The sequence below is a fragment of the Belonocnema kinseyi genome, chromosome 3, assembly GCF_010883055.1.
Source record: "Belonocnema kinseyi isolate 2016_QV_RU_SX_M_011 chromosome 3, B_treatae_v1, whole genome shotgun sequence".
Taxonomy (NCBI): Eukaryota; Metazoa; Arthropoda; class Insecta; order Hymenoptera; family Cynipidae; genus Belonocnema; species Belonocnema kinseyi.
In genome coordinates, this window is record NC_046659.1 from 118484923 (window position 1) to 118507291 (window position 22369).

General features: G+C 25.9%; 1 protein-coding gene across 1 annotated transcript in view; it reads left to right on the forward strand.

Moving 5' to 3' along the window:
- The first annotated feature begins 384 nt into the window (after nucleotides 1-384).
- Nucleotides 385-22369, forward strand: part of LOC117170166 (putative uncharacterized protein DDB_G0288537) — a 40690-nt gene continuing 18705 nt past the window's right edge. Inside the window, exons 1-2 of the mRNA XM_033356734.1 lie at nucleotides 385-533; nucleotides 21430-21647. Coding sequence (XP_033212625.1) covers nucleotides 528-533; nucleotides 21430-21647 — 224 coding nt within the window. The 5' untranslated portion in view covers nucleotides 385-527. The remainder of the gene's footprint in view (nucleotides 534-21429; nucleotides 21648-22369) is intronic.

A 22369-nucleotide genomic window follows, 5' to 3' on the forward strand; every position in this document is an offset into this window, starting at 1 on the left:
TTGCCCCTTTGCCACCGGCTCCGCCACCTCTGGGAGCTATCTAAATTCACGTGTAAATCTCTGTGAAAAACTACAAGCAATTCTACCTAGAAGGTTTCAATTTTCCATTTAGATTTACACTTGACTGGATTGATTCACGTAGAAATCCATGAACATTTTCACGTGAAATTCCACATGGAAATCTTCGTGAATTTCAACACGTATTTCAAGTGAACAGTTTCACCTGGATTGTCATCAGTTGATTCAGTATTTCGGAACGACCAATAGGTAAGCGAGCAAGGTAGGAGGAACAGTTCGGTCTTCGAAGATGCATATCAACATTCCCCAGTCGAGAGTATAAATGAAGGACAATGACCTAATTGCGTGCAGAACAGTCAGTGCTTCCTTACCGGTTAATCTTCACATACTAGAAGGCGCCGGATCAGTTCGCGCCTTGCCGACTTCCGGTTCTTTCTTTCGCGACCCAATCACGATTTTGCGCACTCCGGATAACGTGATCGCGAATAACACAAAATAGTGCCAGAATCATGAAGGTAAGTATTGCTCATTTTTGGATTTCAATTTTTAAAATCTTTCTGAGAAATCAAGAAATTAATAATAATAAAATGGTATGTTAAATAGGCTACGCCCTATCTTTTGGGCAAATGTCGCCTATTTTGAATTTTTTCGTGTGGATTTCTGCATTTAATCTTCGAAATAAATGGGGAGTTGTCACAAATTGCCACCAAGTCCACCAAATTGATTGCCCTCAAACTTTCCTAATTTTTACTATAAATGCCTTTGCAATTTTAAATGCTACTAACTTGAAAAATCCAAATCAAGTTTGACTCTTTATAATTCAATCATTAGTTTGATTGAGTTTGATCAAGAATTAACGAAAGTTTTTCCTCAGTGGATGCGCCTTCGGAAGGTGACTTAAATATTCACCCACTTTATTAAGTTACGGGAGCTCCTTTGAATTGCAAGATTTCTTCTCCAATAAGACTTCCGGAAGTTTTTTTCTTGATCGTTGAGGAAACTTGATTAAATCAGGCTTCTGGGAAAAGAACTCTTCTCTAGTTTCTAAATGAAACTGACTTTTTGTGATAGCCAGTTTTTTTGTTGTTCTCGAAAAAACCTTAACGTTTTTTATTAATCTCGTCGAAACTTTGATTAAATTTCCATTTTCTGGGCAAACTAAATTTTTCCACCCGAGTGGAAACAAATTCTACATTTTATACAATTTCTTGTAGAAAAGTAAAAAAAAAAATTAAAAACAAAGTACAAGTTTCTGCAATTAAAAAATTTGTATTATTATTTTTTTTACTATGCTCTAAAAAACTACAAGGTATTACAAAAATGTACAGAATTTTATATTTTCTTTTAATTTCGGTGTTTGACGTTACAAAAACAATTTTAATTTTACGTGAATTATTGTAGAAAATTACAAATTTTTACTTTACAACGAAAAATACAAGATTTCACAAAAGCTTAAATATTGGCAAACTGTACTTAAAGTTATGTTTCTTATACTAATATTCCATTTTTAATCCATTTAATTTTAAAAAATGTAATAAATCAAGATATTTTTTTAATATTTATCAACATTTTATTTTTTATTTAAATTGAGCAATTATAGATTGAATATGAAAAACTAAACAATGGTAAACTGAATTATTTGAAATATAAGGCCTTAAATCTTTAATATTGAACAAATTTGTAATTTTTAAGTGAAATGATTGAATTTCGATGCATAAATGATAATTGAACAGTTATAAATTTGAAAAAATATTAGGTAGTAGATACTTACAAATTTTTAGAAGATCCAAACTTAATTTAAAGCTGAAAAAGATTTCGAAAAATAAAAAAATAAACTTAAATTTTTGAAGGTTTCAAAATAATTTAGAGCGTAAAAACATTTCAAAACATTTAAAACACAATGTGGATTCTTGATAATACCTAACACAAAATTTATCAGCTTTTTAAGCATATTGAAAAGTTTTAAATAAATAAATAAATTTTCAGCAAAATTTCTAAAAAAAACTAACAATAATTCTTGTTTTAAAAATGAATCTAAAAAGAATATTAAATAAGATTTCCCAAATTTTCAAAAAAGAATCTGGACGATTTTAAGGTAATTTTCTTTACTTTTGCAACGTTTTCAAAAAATTGTAGAAAAATTCGAAATCCAAGATAATAAAATTATTATTAGTCCCCAGGACAATTTTAAAATTATTTTTCTAAGAATATTCGAAAAGATTTACAAACAAATTTTAATGTACAAATTAATGTTTCTTCCGTAAAATTTCTTAAAATAATATAATTTAAAAAATGCATAATTTGTTTTATTCATTCATAATTTCATAGCTTTTTTTAACTCTCAATTGACTCTGCCATAAGAACCTTAAATCTACGAAATCTAACCCACGTACCCACGGATTTATCGCATCGAGATCCACAACTTATGCGATTGTGTTTCAATATTATATCATTCCATTAAAGCTTAAACATAGAATCACTTTTGTAATAGCGATTATGTACACATTTTAATTTAAAATGGTGTCATTGTGATATTGTAAATATTTCTCATCTTAGGTCGAAAAAGAACAACTTTTTGGCTGCAAAAGCTGTACATTCCTGTAGATTATTGTAGTTCTAAATTCACGAAGAAAATTAAGACTACAATAAATCTGCGAACGCTAACCCACGTACCTTCACTCTCGTGAGATCCATACCTTCTTCGATTGTCGTTTAGTATTTTAACATTCCTTTAAAGTTTAAACACACAAGCTTTTTGTAATATCGATCATGCAAACATCATAATTTGAAATTATCTCATTGCACTATTCTAAATATTTGTCATCCTAATTCGAAAAAGAACAACTTTTTGACCGCAAAAGCTGTAAATTCCTGAAGATTCTTGTATTTTTAAATTCTGGTATAATATTAAAACTATAATAAATCTGCGAAAACTAACCCACGTACCCTCACTGTCTCGAGATCCAGACCTTCTTTGAATGTCTTTTAATAATCTACCATTCCTTTAAAGTTAAAACATAAGTTTTTTTTGTAATAAGTATCATTTACACATCCTAATTTAGAATGATCTAATTTCAACAACTTTTTGGTTACAAAACCTGTAAATCCCTGTATATTCTTGTAGAAAATTAGAACTACAATAAAATAAAACAATATACAAAAAAATACAAAAAAGTTGTATTTTTCTGGGCTTTTTTGTAAAAAAATGTCCAACCAGGGTACATAACGAAATGGTATCAAATTCTGATTTTTTTAAATCGAGAAAAGGTGAAAATTGCTGTTTGAAATGGGAAACTTAGAATGAGGGTAGAAAGTAATTGAACTCCCGATAGAATCGCAGAACTAACTCATTATCAATCTAGAGAGAAGTGCCACTTTCCTATTCATGAATAAGCCTGTGATTGCTGCTAAGGAATACATTTAATGTGTCATTTTGTGTGAGTCGATTTTTATGCCAATCCTGTTTTCTTTTCTGGGTAATCTAGGTGAACTGGTCCATGTTTGAGTCTTTAAAAAAAACGCTATAAAAAATATTTTTTACCCCGCGCCCCTTACTGTACGTTATTTATTGTTTCCAGAAATATTAAGATATGGGACTAGAAACTAATGGGAATTCAATGAATTTAAGATAATACATGCTTTGCAGGGTCTAAAATTAATTTTCAAAATTTTTAAATTTTTTATTGGACAGTTTTTTATTTTCCATAGCTATCAACATTCAAATACCAGCATTTTAATCTTGTAATATTTTTAACACAAGAAATTTTATAAACAGAGTGATACAAAATTTCAGACACAAATTTAAAATTTTCATATTTATTTATTTTTAAAATTCATGTTTAAAATTAATTTTCGAACAAAAAAGACGAAATTTAACAAATCAAGATTTTTAAGTCATGAAGAAAAAAGTTCACATAAATTGTCCAATCCACGCAGTTGAATTTTCAATTGAAAAAGATCAGTTTTCAACAAAATAGTTAAACTTTCAAATAAGAAGATGAATTTTCAACTAAAAATAATGAACCTTCAACGAAAAAGTGATTTCTAAACAAAGTCGTTAGAACAAAATTTACAAACCTAATTTCCAAATAAAATCGCTGAATCCTCAAGATTAATTTAATTATTAATAATTAATTAATATTAATTATTAATATTAATGATTAATTTTGCAACCAAACAGTTGCATTTTTATCCAATAAAGATCAAATTTCTAAAAAAGCAGTTAAATTTTGAAATCAAAAAGACTAATTTTAAAAAAAAATTGAATTTGCATCCAAAAAATATTTTAGTTTGATTTTAGCATTAAAATGCGAGTTTTAAACAAAAAGTAAATTTTGTAGGAAGATACTTGAATTGTCAACCCAAAAAGACGATTTTTTGACGAAACAAATGAATTTTTAACAACATTATTGAGTCTTCAACTACGTATGATGGTAGAAAAAATTTGTATTTGTCAAAAAATTATTTTTTATTATAATTCATTTTTCGCTAGAAAATAAATCTTCTTAATTGAAAATGAATGTATTTCGTTTAAAAATCGTCTTTTTTGGTTGAAAAATCATGTATTTTTCTAAAAATTCTTCTTTTTTTGTTGTTGTTGAAATTGTAACTATATTGTTAAAAAATTGTTTTTTATTCATTTCCTTTTAACTTCATTATTTTTCTACACAGAAAGATGAATTTTCAAAAAAATATATGAATCTTCAATCAAATAGTTCAATTTTCAACTGAAAAATATGTATTTTCAACAAAGGATTTTCCAATAAAATGTTAAATTTTTTAACTAAAAATTTATATTTACTTTCAACCCGAAGATATTAATTCTCTTACAAAATCTTTACATTTTGAACCTATAAACTTTTCCCACGCAGTTGAATTTTCCAATAAAAAAGATTAATTTTCAACAAAATTGTTAAATTTTTAAACAAAGAGATGAATTCTTAACTCCAAATAATGAATCTTCGATGAAAAAGTGTTTTCTCAAAGTTTTTCTCTCTTAAAATCATTGAAGCAAAATTCTAAAACAACATTTTAAATTAAAATAGTTTATTCCTCAAGCAAAAAATATTTTCAACGAAACAGTTGCATTTTCAATAAAAAGCATGACTTTTAACAAAATTATTGATTCTTCAACCAAATAGTTGCATTTTATCCAAAAAAGATTAAATTTCTACTAAAATAGATGAATTAAAAAATTAAAAAATACAACAAATTTAAAATAAATAGTGTAATTTTCATCCAAAAAATATTTCAGTTTACTTTTCAATACCATAACATGAATTTTAAACAAAATTGTTTAATTTTCAAAGAAGTAACAACATTTATAACTAAAAAGATAAACTTTAAGAGAAAGAATTTGCACACAAAATATAAACATAAATAGAAGACAAATAAATTACTAACAAGAATATTATATCAAGGTTGCGGCAAAACTTCATTTCGAAAATTAACTAATTTTACCCCGAATGGTTTTATATTTTCCCTGTCCATTAATAATTTATTAGCAAACTCTCACATTTGTAAAATTTTTAACCCAGAATCTTTCATAAACAAAATAAAACAATTTTAAATTAGAATTGGAAAATTTCAAATTTATTCTGCTTGAGAGTTATTTTAAGTTATAGAAATTGCTTGACTTTTTCAAATTTATTTTTTTTTTCTTAAAATGCAACAATTATCTCAAAAACTCATCTTTCTTGGCCAAAATTTTAAAAGCTTTTTTAAGAGTTAAAATGCTTTGTTAAAAAAAATACCTCCTTAGATGAAGATTAATCTATTTGGTTACAAATTTGGCTATTTCGTTAAAAATTCGTTTCCTTTTGGTTAATTTTTTTTTTTTTAATTGAAAAGTAATAAATTTCTAGTTGAAAATTCAAATTTTTTAATTAGATACTCAACCGTTTGATTTGAAATTATTCTTTTTTAGTTGAAGAACCATGTATTCTGTTGATCATTCATGTTTTTAGTATAAATTTAATCTTCTTAGTTGAAAATTTATATTTTTCGTTAAAAATTCACCTCTTTAGATAAAAATTTTAATATTTTATTGAAAATACATTTTTTTGCATTAATTTGCTTTTAATTTAAATTACAATAGTTTAAGTTAAATTATCATCAATTATTACACTTTTCTTTGAGAATTCATCTTTTTTGTTGAAAAATCAAACAATCAATTTTTTAAAGATTTATAATTTTAGTTCCAAAATTTAACCAGTTTAAAAAAAACTGAAAACATAATTATTCTACTTTCGGATGAAAATCTATATTTTTAATTGAAAATTGATCTTTTTTATTTGAAAATTCAACTAATTTGATAAAAATTCGTATTCTTTGGATGAATTCAACTGTTTTTTATTTGAAATTAGGATAGTTTTTGGTTTTAATATAAAATATTAAAGGTTTTGTTAAAGATTTATTTTTTTGGCTTAAAAATTCAACAGTTTATTATAAAATTTAATTATATAGTTAAAAATACATATTAAAAAATATTCAATTGTTTTGTAAAAGATACATCTTTTGTGTTAAAAAATGTATTTTCTCGTAGACCATCTTTTCTGGTGCAAAATTTATCAGTTTGTTTGTTTTTTTTTAATTAATTTGTTTTCAACTGAAAATGTAATCATTCCATTTTTTGATAGAAACTTGTGATTTTTTAGTTGAAAACTTTTTTTTCTTAGTCAAAAATTCAACAATTTGGTTAAAAATGAAACTATTTATTTGAAAAATTAACTACTTGGTAAAAATTATTTGATTTATGGTTGAAAACTGATTATTTTTTAGTTAAAAACTTATCTTTATTAGTCGAACATTCAACAATTTGGTAGAAAAATAAACTATTACAATAGAAAATACAATTTAGAAAATTCAATTGCTTCATACAAAAAAACTTTTTTTTTGGCAAATTCATATCACCATAGATATAATCTTTTTGGTAAAAAATGCAACAGATTGGTTGAAAATGGAACTACTTTAGTTTAAAATTTAATTATTTGGTTACAATTGAAAACTTGGCTGTTTTGTCGAAAATTCATCTTTTTCTCTTAAAAATTAATCTTATTTTTTGAAGATTCATTTTTTTGGCTTAGGATTCAACTCTTTTGTTGAAATTTTTTTTTTTTGTTCAATTTTATTCGCAAAGAATTTTTTTTTTTCTTCTAAAAATTAACTTTTTAAACTGAAAATATAAATATTTCATTTTTGTTTGGAAACTTAAATTTTTGTTTTTAACGTGAAATTTAATTATTTTGTTATTTATTAACCTTCGTGAATGTTTCATCAAAGTTAATAAAGATCCTACGCAAATTGAATCTCGTTTATTATCTAATCAAGTACCCTATAAAATTTTCCAATATATCGACACAATATCGTGTAATAACTCGCTAATGAAAGTTTACGCAGATTAATAATCTAAATATTAGATAAGTATACTTGAAAATTCGGAAATGTAAGCAAGGATAAGCAAGAGAATTAGCATTAGTTATTAGCATTTAAAAGTAATCCACTTATAATCCGGCTAATCCAGTTCTTAACGAATAAATCCAGTTCTAATCTAGAGTAATCCACTTTTAATCTGAGTTAATCCAGTTTAAATCCAGATTAATACACCTGTAATCCAAGGTAATCAATTTCAAACCTGGATTATTTAACTTGTAATCTAGTTTAATCCAGTTCTTATCGTTAAAGCTATTTCTAATCTACAGTAATCTACTTGAAATCAACTTGTAATCCCGAGAAATACTGCCCAAATTCATAGTAATACACTTGTAATCCAGCATAATCCAGTCCTAATCTGAATAAATATAGTTTTAATCTAGAGTAATCCACTTTTAAACCAGTTTAATCCCGTTCTGATATAAATAAATACAGTTGTAATTTAGAGTAATCCACATGTAATTTAAAGTAATCCCGAGTAATCCAGGTCAAATCGAAGATAATACACTTATAATCCAGTGTGATCCAGTTCTTATCTGAGTAAATCCAGTGCTAATCTAGAGTAATCCACTTTGAATCCAGAGTATTTCAATTATAATCTGGATAAGTCCAGTTCTTATATAAAATAATCCAATTTTAATCCAACTTAATCCAGTTTTAATTAACATTAATCCAGATTAATTCAATATTAATCCACACTAATCCACTTGTAATCCAGATTATTTTATTTGTTTAACTGAAAATTTATCAATCACATATTTGGTAGATTATTGAAACTTTACCTCTAAAATTGATTTTCTAATTGCAAATTTAAATATTCGAGTTAAAGATTCATCTATTTAGGTGCAAATTAATCTTGTTGGTTAAAAATTTAAGAACATATTTCGTTAATAACTCATTTTTTGCTTTTTCTTGAGATTTAAAATTAATTTTTTCTGAAAATTTGACTACTCCATTTTGTACCAAAAGCAACGAATTTTCAAACAAATAGTTGAATGCTCAATAACAAATTGACTTTTTAACTAAAAGGGAATATTTTTAAACAAAAACTATGCTTTTTAGCCAAGAAGGAAACTTTATATTCAAAAAATATACTTTTAAACTCATAAAGGATAATTTCTAACCAAAACGGATACTTTTTAACCAAAAAATATACTTTTTATTTAAAAAGGATAATTTTGAAACAAAAAATATACTTTTTACCTAAAAAGGATACTTTCTAACATAAAAGGATGCTTTGTAACTAATAACTATACCTTTTATCCAAAAATGATACTTTTCAATCTAAAAGTACTTTTTAACAATTAAGGACACTGTTTAACCAAAGAGGATACTTTTTGAACAAAAAGGATACTTTTTAAACAAAAAGGATATGTTTTAAGCAATAGGGATACTTTCTAACTAAAAAGTATACTTTCAAACTAAAAAGGAAACTTTTTATCTATAAAGGATACTTAACCAAAAAAGGATACTTTCTAAGTAAAAATTATACTTTTTTACCAAAAACTATACTTTTTATCAAAAAATGATACTTTTTAAACAAAAAGGATATGTTTTAAGCAATAGGGATACTTTCTAACTAAAAAGTATACTTTCAAACTAAAAAGGAAACTTTTTATCTATAAAGGATACTTAACCAAAAAAGGATACTTTCTAAGTAAAAATAATACTTTTTAACCAAAAACTATACTTTTTATCCAAAAATGATACTTTTGAACCTAAAAGTATACTTTCTAACCAGAAAGGACACTTTTTAAACAAAGAGGATACTTTTTGAACAAAAAGGATACTTTTCAACCAAAAATATACTTTTTATCAAAAAATATTACTTTTCAACCGAAAAGTATACTTTCTAACCAAAAAGGACACTTTTTAACCTAAGAAAATACTTTTTAATTATTCTTTAATTTATATTTATAAATACACGTTAATTATACATGAATTAGAGGATACTTTCTAACCAAAAAGGATATTTTCTAACAAAACAGAAGACTTTTCAAACAGAGGGGATAATTTTTAAACAAAAAGGATCATTTCTAACTGAAAAGAATATTTTCTAACCAAAAATGATATTTGGTAACGCAAAAGTACACGTTTTATCCAAAATAGATATTTTTGAACTAAACAGAATACTTTTTAAAGAAAAAGGATACTTTTTGAATAAAATAGATACTTTTGAACAAAGCAGATTAATTAATAGTTGAGTTTTCAAGTAAAAACAAGAATTTTGAGTGAAGACGATTAATTTTTAACCGAGAAAAACGATTTTTCAACTAAATTTGTACATGAATTTTCAAACGAAAAATTTACTTTCACAAAATTGTTGAATTTTATACGAAGTAGATTTTTTTTTAACCAACTGAATTTTCAACGAAAAACATGAATTTTTAATTAAGAAGATTAATTTTCTACAGAAAAAAATTAATGTTAAACAAGAAGTTGAATTTTTAACAAAAAAGATCAATTTTAAGGCAAAAACGGAATAGTTACATTTTTATTCATGAAATTTTTTTTCATGAATTTAACTGGTTTTGATTTAAAATAAAATAATTTTTGGAGTGAAATATCAACTATAATACAATCAAAAACGGCTATTTCATCTACATCAAGCTAATAAACAAAGACGAATTTTTAACAATATACATGGTTTTTCAACTAAATACAGTAAAACCCTTCAATAGCCCTTTCCAGAATTGACGCCGCGCCACAGGCAGGTGTAACCAGAGCTGCACGGGGCGCGCGGGATCTGCAGTTGCTACTCAGGCGAGCACTCAAGCGTGAACAAACAAAAGCGGAACGGGCTATAATGAGTTAGTTCCTACCCACCGTCAGCCCCAAAATCGCGCTATAGAAGAGTTTCACTGTAGTTGCATTTTCGCCCAAAAAATATAAATTTACAATAAAAAATAACAAAGTTCAATTTTCACTGACACAAATTAATTTCTAACAGAAAAAAAAAGAATTTGCTACAAAATATTATTTCAAATTGAAGTGCGCGTCATTTAATAATCTAAAGTCCGGAAAATTCTACAAGTTTAATTCAATTATTTGGAAAATTGAAATATTGAAGAATTGGAATTAGAAAGCATGAAAATGGGAAACATGAACACGTGGACATCACAAATCCAAATATTAAGAATTATATCATTTAAAATTCTAAGTGTGCAGTACAGAGCATTTTAAAGTATATAAATATCCAATAAATAAATAATAAATATTATAAATAATAAATAAATAATAAATATTATAAATAAGAAATAAATCAATTTTGCAATATGTCTTTAATTTAATCCACAAATCACTTTCGGTTCCGTGAAGAAAAGAAAGAAGTTTTGAAGTATAATTTAGCACAAAACTTATCCTTTTCTTGTTTCGAGCGAGAAACAACAGCCGGGAAAGTAAATTCGAAACTTGTAAAAAAACGGCAGCATCTGTTCTTCGACAGCTCAATATGGGATCTGATAAGAAAACGTGATTTACCGGCTCCCTGCAGACTCGAACGTAAAAAAAAAAGATAGCGTTAATTTCGATCTTACTTGTCCTCTAGAAGCGCAAGCAAGGAATCAAGGTTTCTAATCCGTTCGATCGAGAGGTAAATAATTTCTTAGGACTTCCTTCTCGGTAATGTGGGACAGCGTCCCACTTTATCAGCGCCGCGCGCGGCGAATTATCACGCTTCTTTGAAGGCATGTTTACAGCGAGACACCTGACCAGTCGCTTTTGCTTCCATGCTTGACATGACGACACCACCATGTGCTGTTGATGAGATGTGTTTGTGTCACACATTGAAAAATGCAGGTTTACGTGTGTACCTCAAAGGTAGAGATAAACCAGCTCTTTACTTTGAATAGAGAAAACAAAACCTCTTGGCACGTGTTGATATGCAGTACCACAGGTACCGTAAGTCCCACTCTTCCGGTCCCAGTGCTGCCGCTCAGTCCAACGAAACGAGATATTGGGATTCAAAAGACTTTAGAGGTCGGATTTCTCAACCGATTTTCAAGTTTCTTTTTTCATATTGAAGCTAATTAAATCTCAAACAGTTCTGTTGGAGCTGGTTTCTGCACAAAATTTCACTAATTTGTTATTTGCGATAAAAAATGAAGAACATGAAAAATTAGTATTGAGAAAAAATAAAAACGAATTTTGAACAAAATAGTTGAGAAATAGCAGCACTTTTATCCAAAACAAAATCAAATTCCTACAAAAAAAGATCACCAAAGAGAACGAAACATTTACCGTAAGTCCCACTCTTCGTATTTCTTTACCGATTTTCAAGTTTCTTTTTCCATATTGAAGCTAAATAAATTTCAAACATATCTGTCGAAGCTGGTTTATCCAACGAATGTCACTAATTTGTTATTTGAATTTAAAAATGAAAACTAAGACAAATTATTATTCAAACGAAATAAAAACGAATTTTTAACAAAATATGTAAGAAATGGTTAAATGATTAATAAAAATATATTAACATTCTACCAAAACAGGTGATTAGAGAAAACATCAACTTTTGGCACGAGTTGGTATGTTTCAGATCCCGATGTCTACCACAGATGCCGTAAGTCCCACTCCTCCGATCCCAGTGTCACTCAATACAGCGTAACCGCATATTAGTATTCCAAAAACCTCAGAGGTCGTATTTCTCAACCGATTTTCAAGTTTATTTTTTCATATTGAAGCTAATTAAATCAAAAAAATGTTTGCCGAAGCTGGTTTCTTCAAAAAATTTGACTAATTTGTTATTTTAGTTTAAAAATAAAAACAAATAAAAATTATTATTCAAACAAAATTGTAAAAAGTTAGAATAAAATAGTTAAGAAATGGTTAAGCGTTTAACCAAAAAAGATCAAATTTCTACCAAAAGAGATAACTATAGAAAACAAACTCTTTTGGCACGTGTCGATATGTAGTAAAACAGGCACCGTAAGTCCCACTCTTCCGGTACCAGTGCCGCCGATTATTGCAGCGAAAAGAGATATTGGGATCCAAAAGACTGCAGAGTTAATTCTCAACCGATTTTCAAGTTAATTTTTAAAATATTAAAGTTAATTAAATCACAAACATGTTTATCGAAGCTGGTTTCTTCAAAACATTGGACTAATTTGTTGTTTGCGATCAAAAATTAAAAGAAAAAAAATAGTATTCGCAGGACAAATAAACACGATTTTTGAACAAAATAGTTGAGAAATAGTTGCACCTTTAACCAAAAAAGATAAATTAGAGAATGAAAAAACCTTTTGGCACCGGTTAATATGTGGTATGACAAGTACCGTAAGTCCCACTTCTCCGATCCCAGTGCCTCTCAGTACAGCGTAACGACATATTAGGATTCAAAAGACCTCAGAGGTCGTATTTCTCAACCGATTTTCAAATTTCTTTTTTTCATATTAAAGCTAATTAAATCTCAATCAGTTCTGTTTAAGCTGGTTTTTAAACTAAATTTCACTAATTCGTTATTTGAGATTAAAAATGAAAACAAAGAAAAATTAGTATTCAAACAAAATAAAAACGAATTTTTAACAAAATAGTTCAGAAATGGTTGAAAGATTACACAAAATAGATTAAATTTCTACCCAAACAGGTGACTAGAGAAAACATAAACTTTTGGCACGTATTGGTATGTGGTGCCCCAAGTACTGTAAGTCCCACTCCTCCGATCCCAGTGCCGCTCAATACAGCGTAACGAGATATTGGGATTCAAAAAACCTCAGAGGTCGTATTTCTCAACCCATTTTCAAGTTTCTTTTTTCATATTGAAGCTAATTAAATCCCAAACAATTCTGTGAAAGCTGATTCTTTTAAAAAATTTAACTAATTTTTTATTTGAGTTGAAAGAATATTTAAAAAACAGATTATTCGCGGTTATTCATGATGAAAATTCGTCTTTTTCGGTAGAAAATTAATCTTCCCCGTTGGAAATTCATGATTTTTGTTATAAGTTCTTGATTTTTGTTAGAAATACGTCTTTATCTGTAGAAATTTTAATATTATTGCTTGAAATATAATCTTTTTGGTTGAAAATTCATTTTGCTGTTGTTGATGATTCGTTTTTTAAACTGAAAATTCAACTATTCTATTTTTGATTTATGTTTATTGAAAAGTTCTTTTCTTTGCATGAAAATTCATTGTTGTCACTGAAAGTAGAACTATTACATTTTTTGTGAAAATTTGTCTAAGTTTAAAACTCACGTATTTTGTTGCAATTTCTTCTTTTTTTGTAAAAAAAATTCATATTCTTGCTTTAAAATTAACCTTTTTGGTTAAAAACTGAACTATTATATTGAAAATTCAAGTTATTTTTTAATTCATGTATTTTGTTAAAACTACGATTTTTTAGTAGAAAATTAAACATTTTTCTTGAAACTTCAACTTAGTGGTTAAAAATTTGAATTATTACGAAAAATTCATTTTTGTTTAATTTAAATTAACTGAAAATTCAACTATTTATTTAAAAATTCAAGTGCATTATTGTGCATTTATCCTTTAAGTTAAAACTTCAACTACATTGATGAAAATTTATTTAAATGTGAGAAATTAATTTTGTATTATAAAATGTGACTATTTTATTTTTGGTTTCAAATATATCTTCATTAGTTATAAATTCAATTATTTTTGTACAAATCTTTTCTTTGTTCAAAAATTAATTTTTATTAATTCTTTTATTTAGTTAAATATTTAAATAAATTGTATAAAGTTTGATTTTTAGGATGAAAATGATTTTTTTAACAGGAAATTTAACTATTCCATTGACAGTTTAAAATTTCACTACTTGGTTCATAATTGAACTACTTTTTTTAAAAATTCATTATTCTGGTAGAAGATTCTTAATTTTAGTTAAAAATATTCTTGTTGAAAATTCGTCTCTTTGGTTTGAAATTTCAACTATTTTGGTAGAAAATTCTAGCCTTTGTTACAAGATTTAACTATACTGTTAAAATTCGATTTTTTGGTTGAAGATTAAATCAATCAAATAGAAATTTAACTACTCCATTTGTAATTGAATTTTAAACTGCTTGATTGAAAGTTACTTGTTGAAAATTAATTTTTTTTTATGGGAGATTCTTGATTTTAGTTTAAAATCGTTTTAGTTTAAAAACTAAAATATTTAGTTGAAAATTAGTTTTTTTTTGGGAGGAAAAACTTGTTTTAATTTTATTAAAAACTACTATTTTTACTTTTTTTGTATTTTATTTCAAAAAATTCGTTGGCGGTTGGTGATGCATCATTTTAGTTCAAAATTTATCTGTTTGGTTAAAAATTTAACTATTTTGTTGAAAATTTCTTCATTTTTAATTGAAAATTAATTTTTTGAACCACAAATTTAACTGTTCCATTATTTATTGAAAATTTATATTTTGAGTTAAAAATCATGTATTTTGTTCAAAAATGTATATTTTTTGTTAAGAAAATAATCTTCGTGGTTAAAAATTCTAGTTTTTAGTTCCGAGTTGAACTACTTTATTAAAAATCCATTTCTTAGATGGAGATGAATCATTTTCGTAGAAGATTTAACTATTTTGTTGAAAATTCGTTCTTTTTACTGAAAATTAATTTTGTTAACAGAAAATTGAACTACGCATTTTATTTTTTACTGTAAATTTATCTTTCTATTTTAAAAATCCAATTATTTCGTTAAAAATTCATGTATTTTGTTAAAAATTTGTTTCTTATTGTTTAAAATATAATATATAACTTTCTTTGCATTTTGTTTAAAAAATTTCATTTCTGGTAGAAAATTTATCTTCTTCACAAAAATTCAACTGCTTGGTTCAAATTTGATCTACTTTGTTAAAAATTTATTTATTGTTTAAAAATCTATCTGTTTAGTTAAAAATGTAACTATTCTATTTTTAGTTAAATTTTTTTTGAGTTTGTAAATTTAAATATTTAACTGAAAATTGATTTTTTTGTGAAAATTCAACTACTTTGTTATAAATACATGAGTTTTATTTTTAAAAATATCTTTTTCGATAGAAAATTAATCTTCACGGTTGAAAATTCATGCCTTTGGTTGACAATGCAATTATTTGATTAAGATTCGATTATATTTCAATAAATACGGGAATAGAATCTACCTTCACAGATATTCATTTCTTAGTTTCCAAATCAACATCAGAGATTCATTATTGTCATCCAATTTGTAAAAGTAGCGCGAAATTGGAACTTATGAAATTCCCCGAGATTTCTGACATCTGCTTATTAAGTATGAAGAAATGACTGGCTTGTATAATCAAGGAGACAATTTTGATGCTAGCCCAGTTAAGAATTAAGCAACTGATATTCATTCCTATGTTTCCTGTATCCAAGATTTCTCTGCTTTTGTTAAAACTTTGGTTGAAAAAATCTAAAGAAATTTAAATTTGAAGAATTTGACGTTTAAATTTAAATGTGAAACCATTCACACTTTTTAGGGTTTTCACCTTGATGGATTTAAATTTTCAATCCTTCAAACTTTCGAAAATTCTGGACTTGTTTATTAAATTTGTTTATAAAAATTGAGGATTTCTATTGTAGACAAATACTATTTAGTTAGGATATACAGCATCTAAAATCATATCAAGTAATTAAATTAAAAATAAAAGGTTGGACTTAGAGAAAATGGCAAATCTCATAATTTTTTATGATAATTGTTCATAAGAAAAATAATTTTGTACATTTCTTATAATTTACTTATAAAAATTAAGTTGGTGATTTTGACATTTTTTAGGCTGTGAGTTAATTCGTTGAATTTTTAACCAAATAGTTGAATTTCTGAGACAGAAAAGGAGAATTTTTTAGAAGATAGTTGAATTTTCAACCAAAAAAATATAACTTTTCAACAAAAGAATTGAATATTTAATCACAATAATCAGATTTTTACAAGATATTGGAGTTTTAACTAAAATTACGAACCTTCAACAACAACAAAATTAATTTACAACAGAAAAGTTAAACATTCCACCAAATGGTTGAATGTTTAATAAAAAAACATTAATTTCTCAACGCAAATATAATAATTGATATTTATATCACAGAAAGATTTTAATTTTTAATTAGAAAAAAAAATTAAAACCACCCAAAAAGATGAATTCTCAACGTAAAATGTAATAGCTGAAACAACTAAAAAATATTTTTATTTTATATCAAAACGGTTTTATTCATTTAAAATTGACGAATTTAAAAAAAAATAGTTGAATCATTAATCCAAACAGATTACTTATTAATCAAGAAGTTGTCATTTTAACCAAAAAGATACAAATTCTCTATTATACACTTAAATTTTTGGTTCAAAAATATACATTTTAAACTCGAAAGTTAATTTTCAATAAAAAAATTGAATTTTCTACCAAAATGATAGAATTTTAAACTAAAAACGATCAATTTGCAACAAAAATGGAATAGTTGAGTTTTTTTCTTCAAAAAACTGATTTTCAAAGAAATAGTTCCATTTTCTGCCAAAGTGATGAATCCTCGACTATTAAAAAACACCTTTTCTACAAAATAATTGAATTGTCAAAATCAGTTAGTTTCCAACAAATAGTTAAATTTTAATTCAAGTTATGAGTTTTCAATCAAGAGGAATGATTTTCAATGAAATAGTTCAATTATTTACTAAATTAATCAAATTTTCAAACCATAAAGATTAATTTTCAACAAACCAATTGAATTTTTAAGTCAAAAAGAAGAATTTTCTATAAAAAAACTTGAATTTCTTACTAAATTTTAATTTGAACTAAAAATGATAAATTTTTAAGTAAAAATGGAATAGTTAAATCGACCCTCAAGAAAATTGATTTTAAACCAAAATACACCAATTTTCAAATAAATTGTGGAATTTTTAAGTCAAAAAGACAAACAAAAAATAATAATTTTTAATAAAACAGTTGAATTTTCAATTCAAAAAGAAAGAAGAATGTTTTATAAAACTGTTCAATTTTAAACTAAAAATAATAAATGTTTTACTAAAAATGGAACACATGAATTATTCTACAGAATAGTGCAATGATCATTATGAAGTTCATTTGGAAACAAATAATTGAATTTCAAACTAAAAATAATCAATTTCCAAGAAAAAATGTAATAGTTAAGTTTTCACATGAGGAAATTTATTTTTAATTGTAGAAAACAAATTTTCAACAAAATAGTTAAATTTTTAACGAAACAGATGGATCTTTAACTAATGTAAATAATTTTTAACAATGTAGTTCAACTTTTAACCAATTAGTTGAATTTTCAATCAAGTATAATAATTTTCAATGAAACAGTTGAATTTTCAACATAAATAATAAAATTTTTTAACCAAAATGATGAATTTTCAACAAAAAAGTTATTTTTTAACTAACAGTGATACATTCTTAACTGAAAATTAAATAGTTAAATTTAAACTTCACAATGAAAAACTTCATCTAATAAAATCAATTTCCAATTGAGTAATTCAAATTTCAACCACGAACAAAGGCTAAGTGTTAAATTTTCGATTGAGAAAAGTAATTTTCGAACAAAAAACGAATTTTTAAACAACCAAAAAATGGTTGAGTTTTTACCGACACAAAAATTAGTTTAAACAAAAATAATGTATTTTCGGCCAAAAATGGAAGATTTAAATTCACAGTTAAAAAAATTAATTTTCAACTAAAAAAACGACTTTTTAACCAAATTTTTGAATCTCCAACCAAAAAGTCGAATTTTAGCTAACAGAGATGAATTCTGTAGCAAAAATATAATAGCAGACTCTTGAATTGAAGCGCATTAACTTTCATCAGAAAATAGTTGGATATGTAATTGGGTTCTATTAATTCAGTTCTGATAAAAATATAACGAAGAAAAATTAAGATAAACAAGAATTGAAAAATAGACGAACACTAGAATTAAAAATGGTCCATATCTTAATTTTTTTTCAAATGTATTTTTACCAGTAGGTATATTTTGATTAATAAACATTTAAAAAACCTATTTTCTGTTTTTGTTTCCTTAAGACTTTAACATTGTTTTTCTAATGTATTTTTATTGTTTGAAAAATCTCAGATGTTAAAAATAATTTTTTTATTTTAGCTAAAAGAAGATCACCGTTTAAAAAAAAAGAAATTTACAAAAATTCATGAAAGTAACAAAATTATAAAGATAGGGTTTTCTGATACAATATTCCAACAGAGCCATATAAAAATTGGCCTTAAATTAATAACACTGGTAAAATAGAGGAAAAAGGGAGACGGACTTTTTCCCTGAAAAAGGCGACTAAGATTGTTTTTTAACTATGAAAATCGTATAAAAAAGCGGATTCAATATGTCGACAAATAGTTTTTAAAAATTATCCGATTTGTGTAAAACCAATTTCTTGAGAGTTTTCTGGGTTACAGATTCCAAATATTGTATAAGAAAACTTAAATTGAGGTTTTGTGACGATTTGTCGCAAGGGGGGGGGCACAAACGTGAATAATGATTTTTTAAATGTTGAAAAAAAAATTATAATAATTTCAATTTGCAAGTAAAGCATCTAAATATAGACTTCAAACACTAGCCTCTTTTTCTCTTTTTTTAAAGAATTCCTCATTTTCAAATTGAACTGTTTTCGAGAAAAATCGCCTTTTGGCTTTAAAATTAAACAACAAGATTGAATTTTTTTCTCTCGAACTAAAAATCTTTATTGTTTTAAAGTTTATTCTTTTTTAGGTAAAAATGAATTTTCCTAAATAAATATTTGACCAGTCCATTTTTTGCTGAAAATTGATCCATTTCATTGAAAATGCAGCTATACAATTTTTCATTGAAAATTCATATTTTTTAATGAAAATTCATATTTTTCATTGAAAATTATTTTGTTGTTTTTAATAATTAATTCTTTTTTATTAAAAAGTTTAATACTATATTATTGGTTCAAAACTCATCGCTTTTGGTTAAAATGTGTATTATTTCGTTGAAAAATGCATTTTTGTTTTATTTAAAAATGCATATTTTATAGGTGTAAATATAACTGTTTTGTAGACAATATTCACCACGTTGGCTATAAAACTAAACAATGTGGTTGAAATTGTGTTTCTTTTCGAACAAAAAATCTTTATTGGTAATAAAATTTTAAACCATCCATTGTTGGCTAAAAATTGATCCCTTTTAATTGAAAATGCAGCTATTACATTTTTTATTGAAAATTTATCTTTTTTTAATAAAAGTTCAACTATTTGGTAAAAGTTAAGCAATTTTATTTACCATTCAATTTATTTGTTGAAGGTTCAACTATTTTGTTGAAAATTTTGCTTTTTTTGCTCGATATTTTTTTAAACTAAAAATTGAAATATTTTATTTTTAGTTGAAAATTGATAGTTTTTAAATGGAAAAAATTATTCACGTATTTTGTAGATAATTATTTGGTTGAAAATTCTATTATTTTCGTTTAAAAAATCAACTGTTTAATTAAATATTAAGTTATTGGTTGAACATTTATATTCTCGGGTAAAAAATTCAACTATTTTGCAGATAATACATATTTTTGGCGGGAAAAATCAAAGTTCGGTTGAAATTTTTGTTCTTTCTTAAATGAAAAATCTTTCTTACTTGAAAATTTGTTTTAAGTTGAAAAATTACTTTCTTAACTGAAAATGCAACTAATTCTTTTTTGGCTGAGAATTAATTCAACCACTTTGTTAAACATTAATTTTAATGGTTGAAAATGATACTTTTCTGTTGAAAATTGGTCATTTTGTTTTAAAAATTCTAATTTTGGTAAAAAATTCATCTCTTGTAAAAATGTTATCTTTTTGCTGGAAGTGCAACTATTTGGATAAGAGCCAACTTTGATGATTTTTTTTTTTTTTTAATAAAAAAAAAATGTTTTGAAATATAAACTATTATACGTTTTTTTAAAAGATAATATTTTTAATTGTGAATTCAACTACTTGGTTTGAAGTTAAAATTCTTTGGTAAAAGTTAAAAAGTTTATTTTTATTGTTATAGTTATGGAAGGACGAATTTACAACAAAATATATCAATTTTCAACTACACAGTTAAATTTTCATCTGAAAACGATCAATTTTGAAACGTAAAGGAATAATTTACATATTTATTGAAAAAAATTAATTTTGAAACCAACAAACAAAAGAATTCTCAAAAAAATAGTTAATTCTTCACCAAGAAAATGAATCTTAAATTTGCGTTGTTGAAGATTCATTATTTTAGTTTAAAATTGAATTATTTTGTTGAAAATTGAATTATTTTGTTAAAAATTTATCTCTTTTAAGAGAAAAGATTTATTGGCTCAAAATTCAACTATTTTGATGAAAATCCAATACCTTTCAACTGGAAATCTTATGAGTCCAGGGTAAATCAAACTTTGAATTGCTGGCAATAAAACATTGCATCACGAGTTTATTGCTTTATAAAACGACAAATCTATCGGGTTTTACATCAATTTGTTAACAGCTTTTACTTTATCGTAGGTCGTGAAATTTAATTTATTCGCAATCGAGAAATTATTGCATATAATCAAGATTCTCGATCGAGAATTTTAATATGAGGCCATAAGTTTTTTTACGGTTCGTCGATCATCGTTAGCAATCATCAAAAAACAATAATAAAAAAAAGACACTCTAAGACGAGAAATTAATTAAGCATTTTAAATGAATTCAATTTGCAGAGAAGTATGTTCACCTATCTTTAAGAGGCAATCAATTTGCTTTCACAATCACATTTCCCAGCTATAATTTTCCACGTCACTATAATACTTCAAACTTGGCAGTCACGGATAATAACTAATAATATTCTTATTGATCGATGAAATTTTTATATTTCGTTCCACTTTCTATGACAAGGCCAGAAATAAAACTCGATGCGTGCAGTCTCGAAAGATTCACTTTAAAAAAGCAGCGATATTTTTAATTTGGAATTTCATTGCTTCGGACTTAAATCAATTCATTTATCATCATTTTCTCGAGACTCGAGACTCTTTTCAGAAATTTGACATTGAAACTTGGATCTGGAACATAAACTTTCTTTTTTTTTTTATTCCAGTCAGCCAAGTGGATTGGCTGGTTATTGGCCATGTGTGTCGTTTGCTTTACGGAAGCGAGGTACAAAATTCGAAGACCGATGCCTCCTCCACCTCCTCAAATCTACAAGAAATCATGGCCCATTGGGCCCAGAATTTCAATGGGAAATACTGTTCATATTAATAGCAATAATTATCCTCCGAAGAGACCACCTCCTGCCCACAAGCCAAATAATTACAGGTATAGATCATAAATAATATAGTAAGCAAGCCTAGTATAATCAACTTGCAATCCACTTACAATCCACTTTCAGTCCAGGATAATTCATTTACAATCCTGAGTATTCCACTTTTAATCCTGGAAAATCCACTTGTAATGTTAAGAAATTCACTTTTTATCCATCAGAATCCAATTGTAATCCTGGGGGTTCACTTCTAATTATGAGTAATCCAGTTGTAATCCTGAAAATCCACCTGTAATATTCGGCAATTTACTTATAATCCGCCATAATCCACTTGTAATCCTTCATAATCCACTTGTTATATTAGGTAATACACTTCTAATCCAGCGCCATTCACTTAAACCCAAAGTAATTCAAATTCTGAGTAATCTACTTATAATTCTAGAAAATCCACTTCTAATAATAAGTAACCCACTTGTAATCCTGAAAAATCCACTTATAATATTAAGTAATCCACCTGTAATCTAGAATAATCCACTTGCAATCCAAAGTAATTCACTTCTAATTCTTAGTAATCCACTTGTAACTCCTTGGCAATCCTCTTGTAATCTTAAATAATCCCCTTGTGATCGACTTTTAATCCTGGGTAATTCTCTTCCAATCCTGAGTATTGCACTTGTAATCCTGGAAAATCCACTGATAATATTAAGTAATCCACATGTAATCTCGAATAATACACTTGTAATCCTGGATAATCGAATTTTATTATTAAATAAACGCC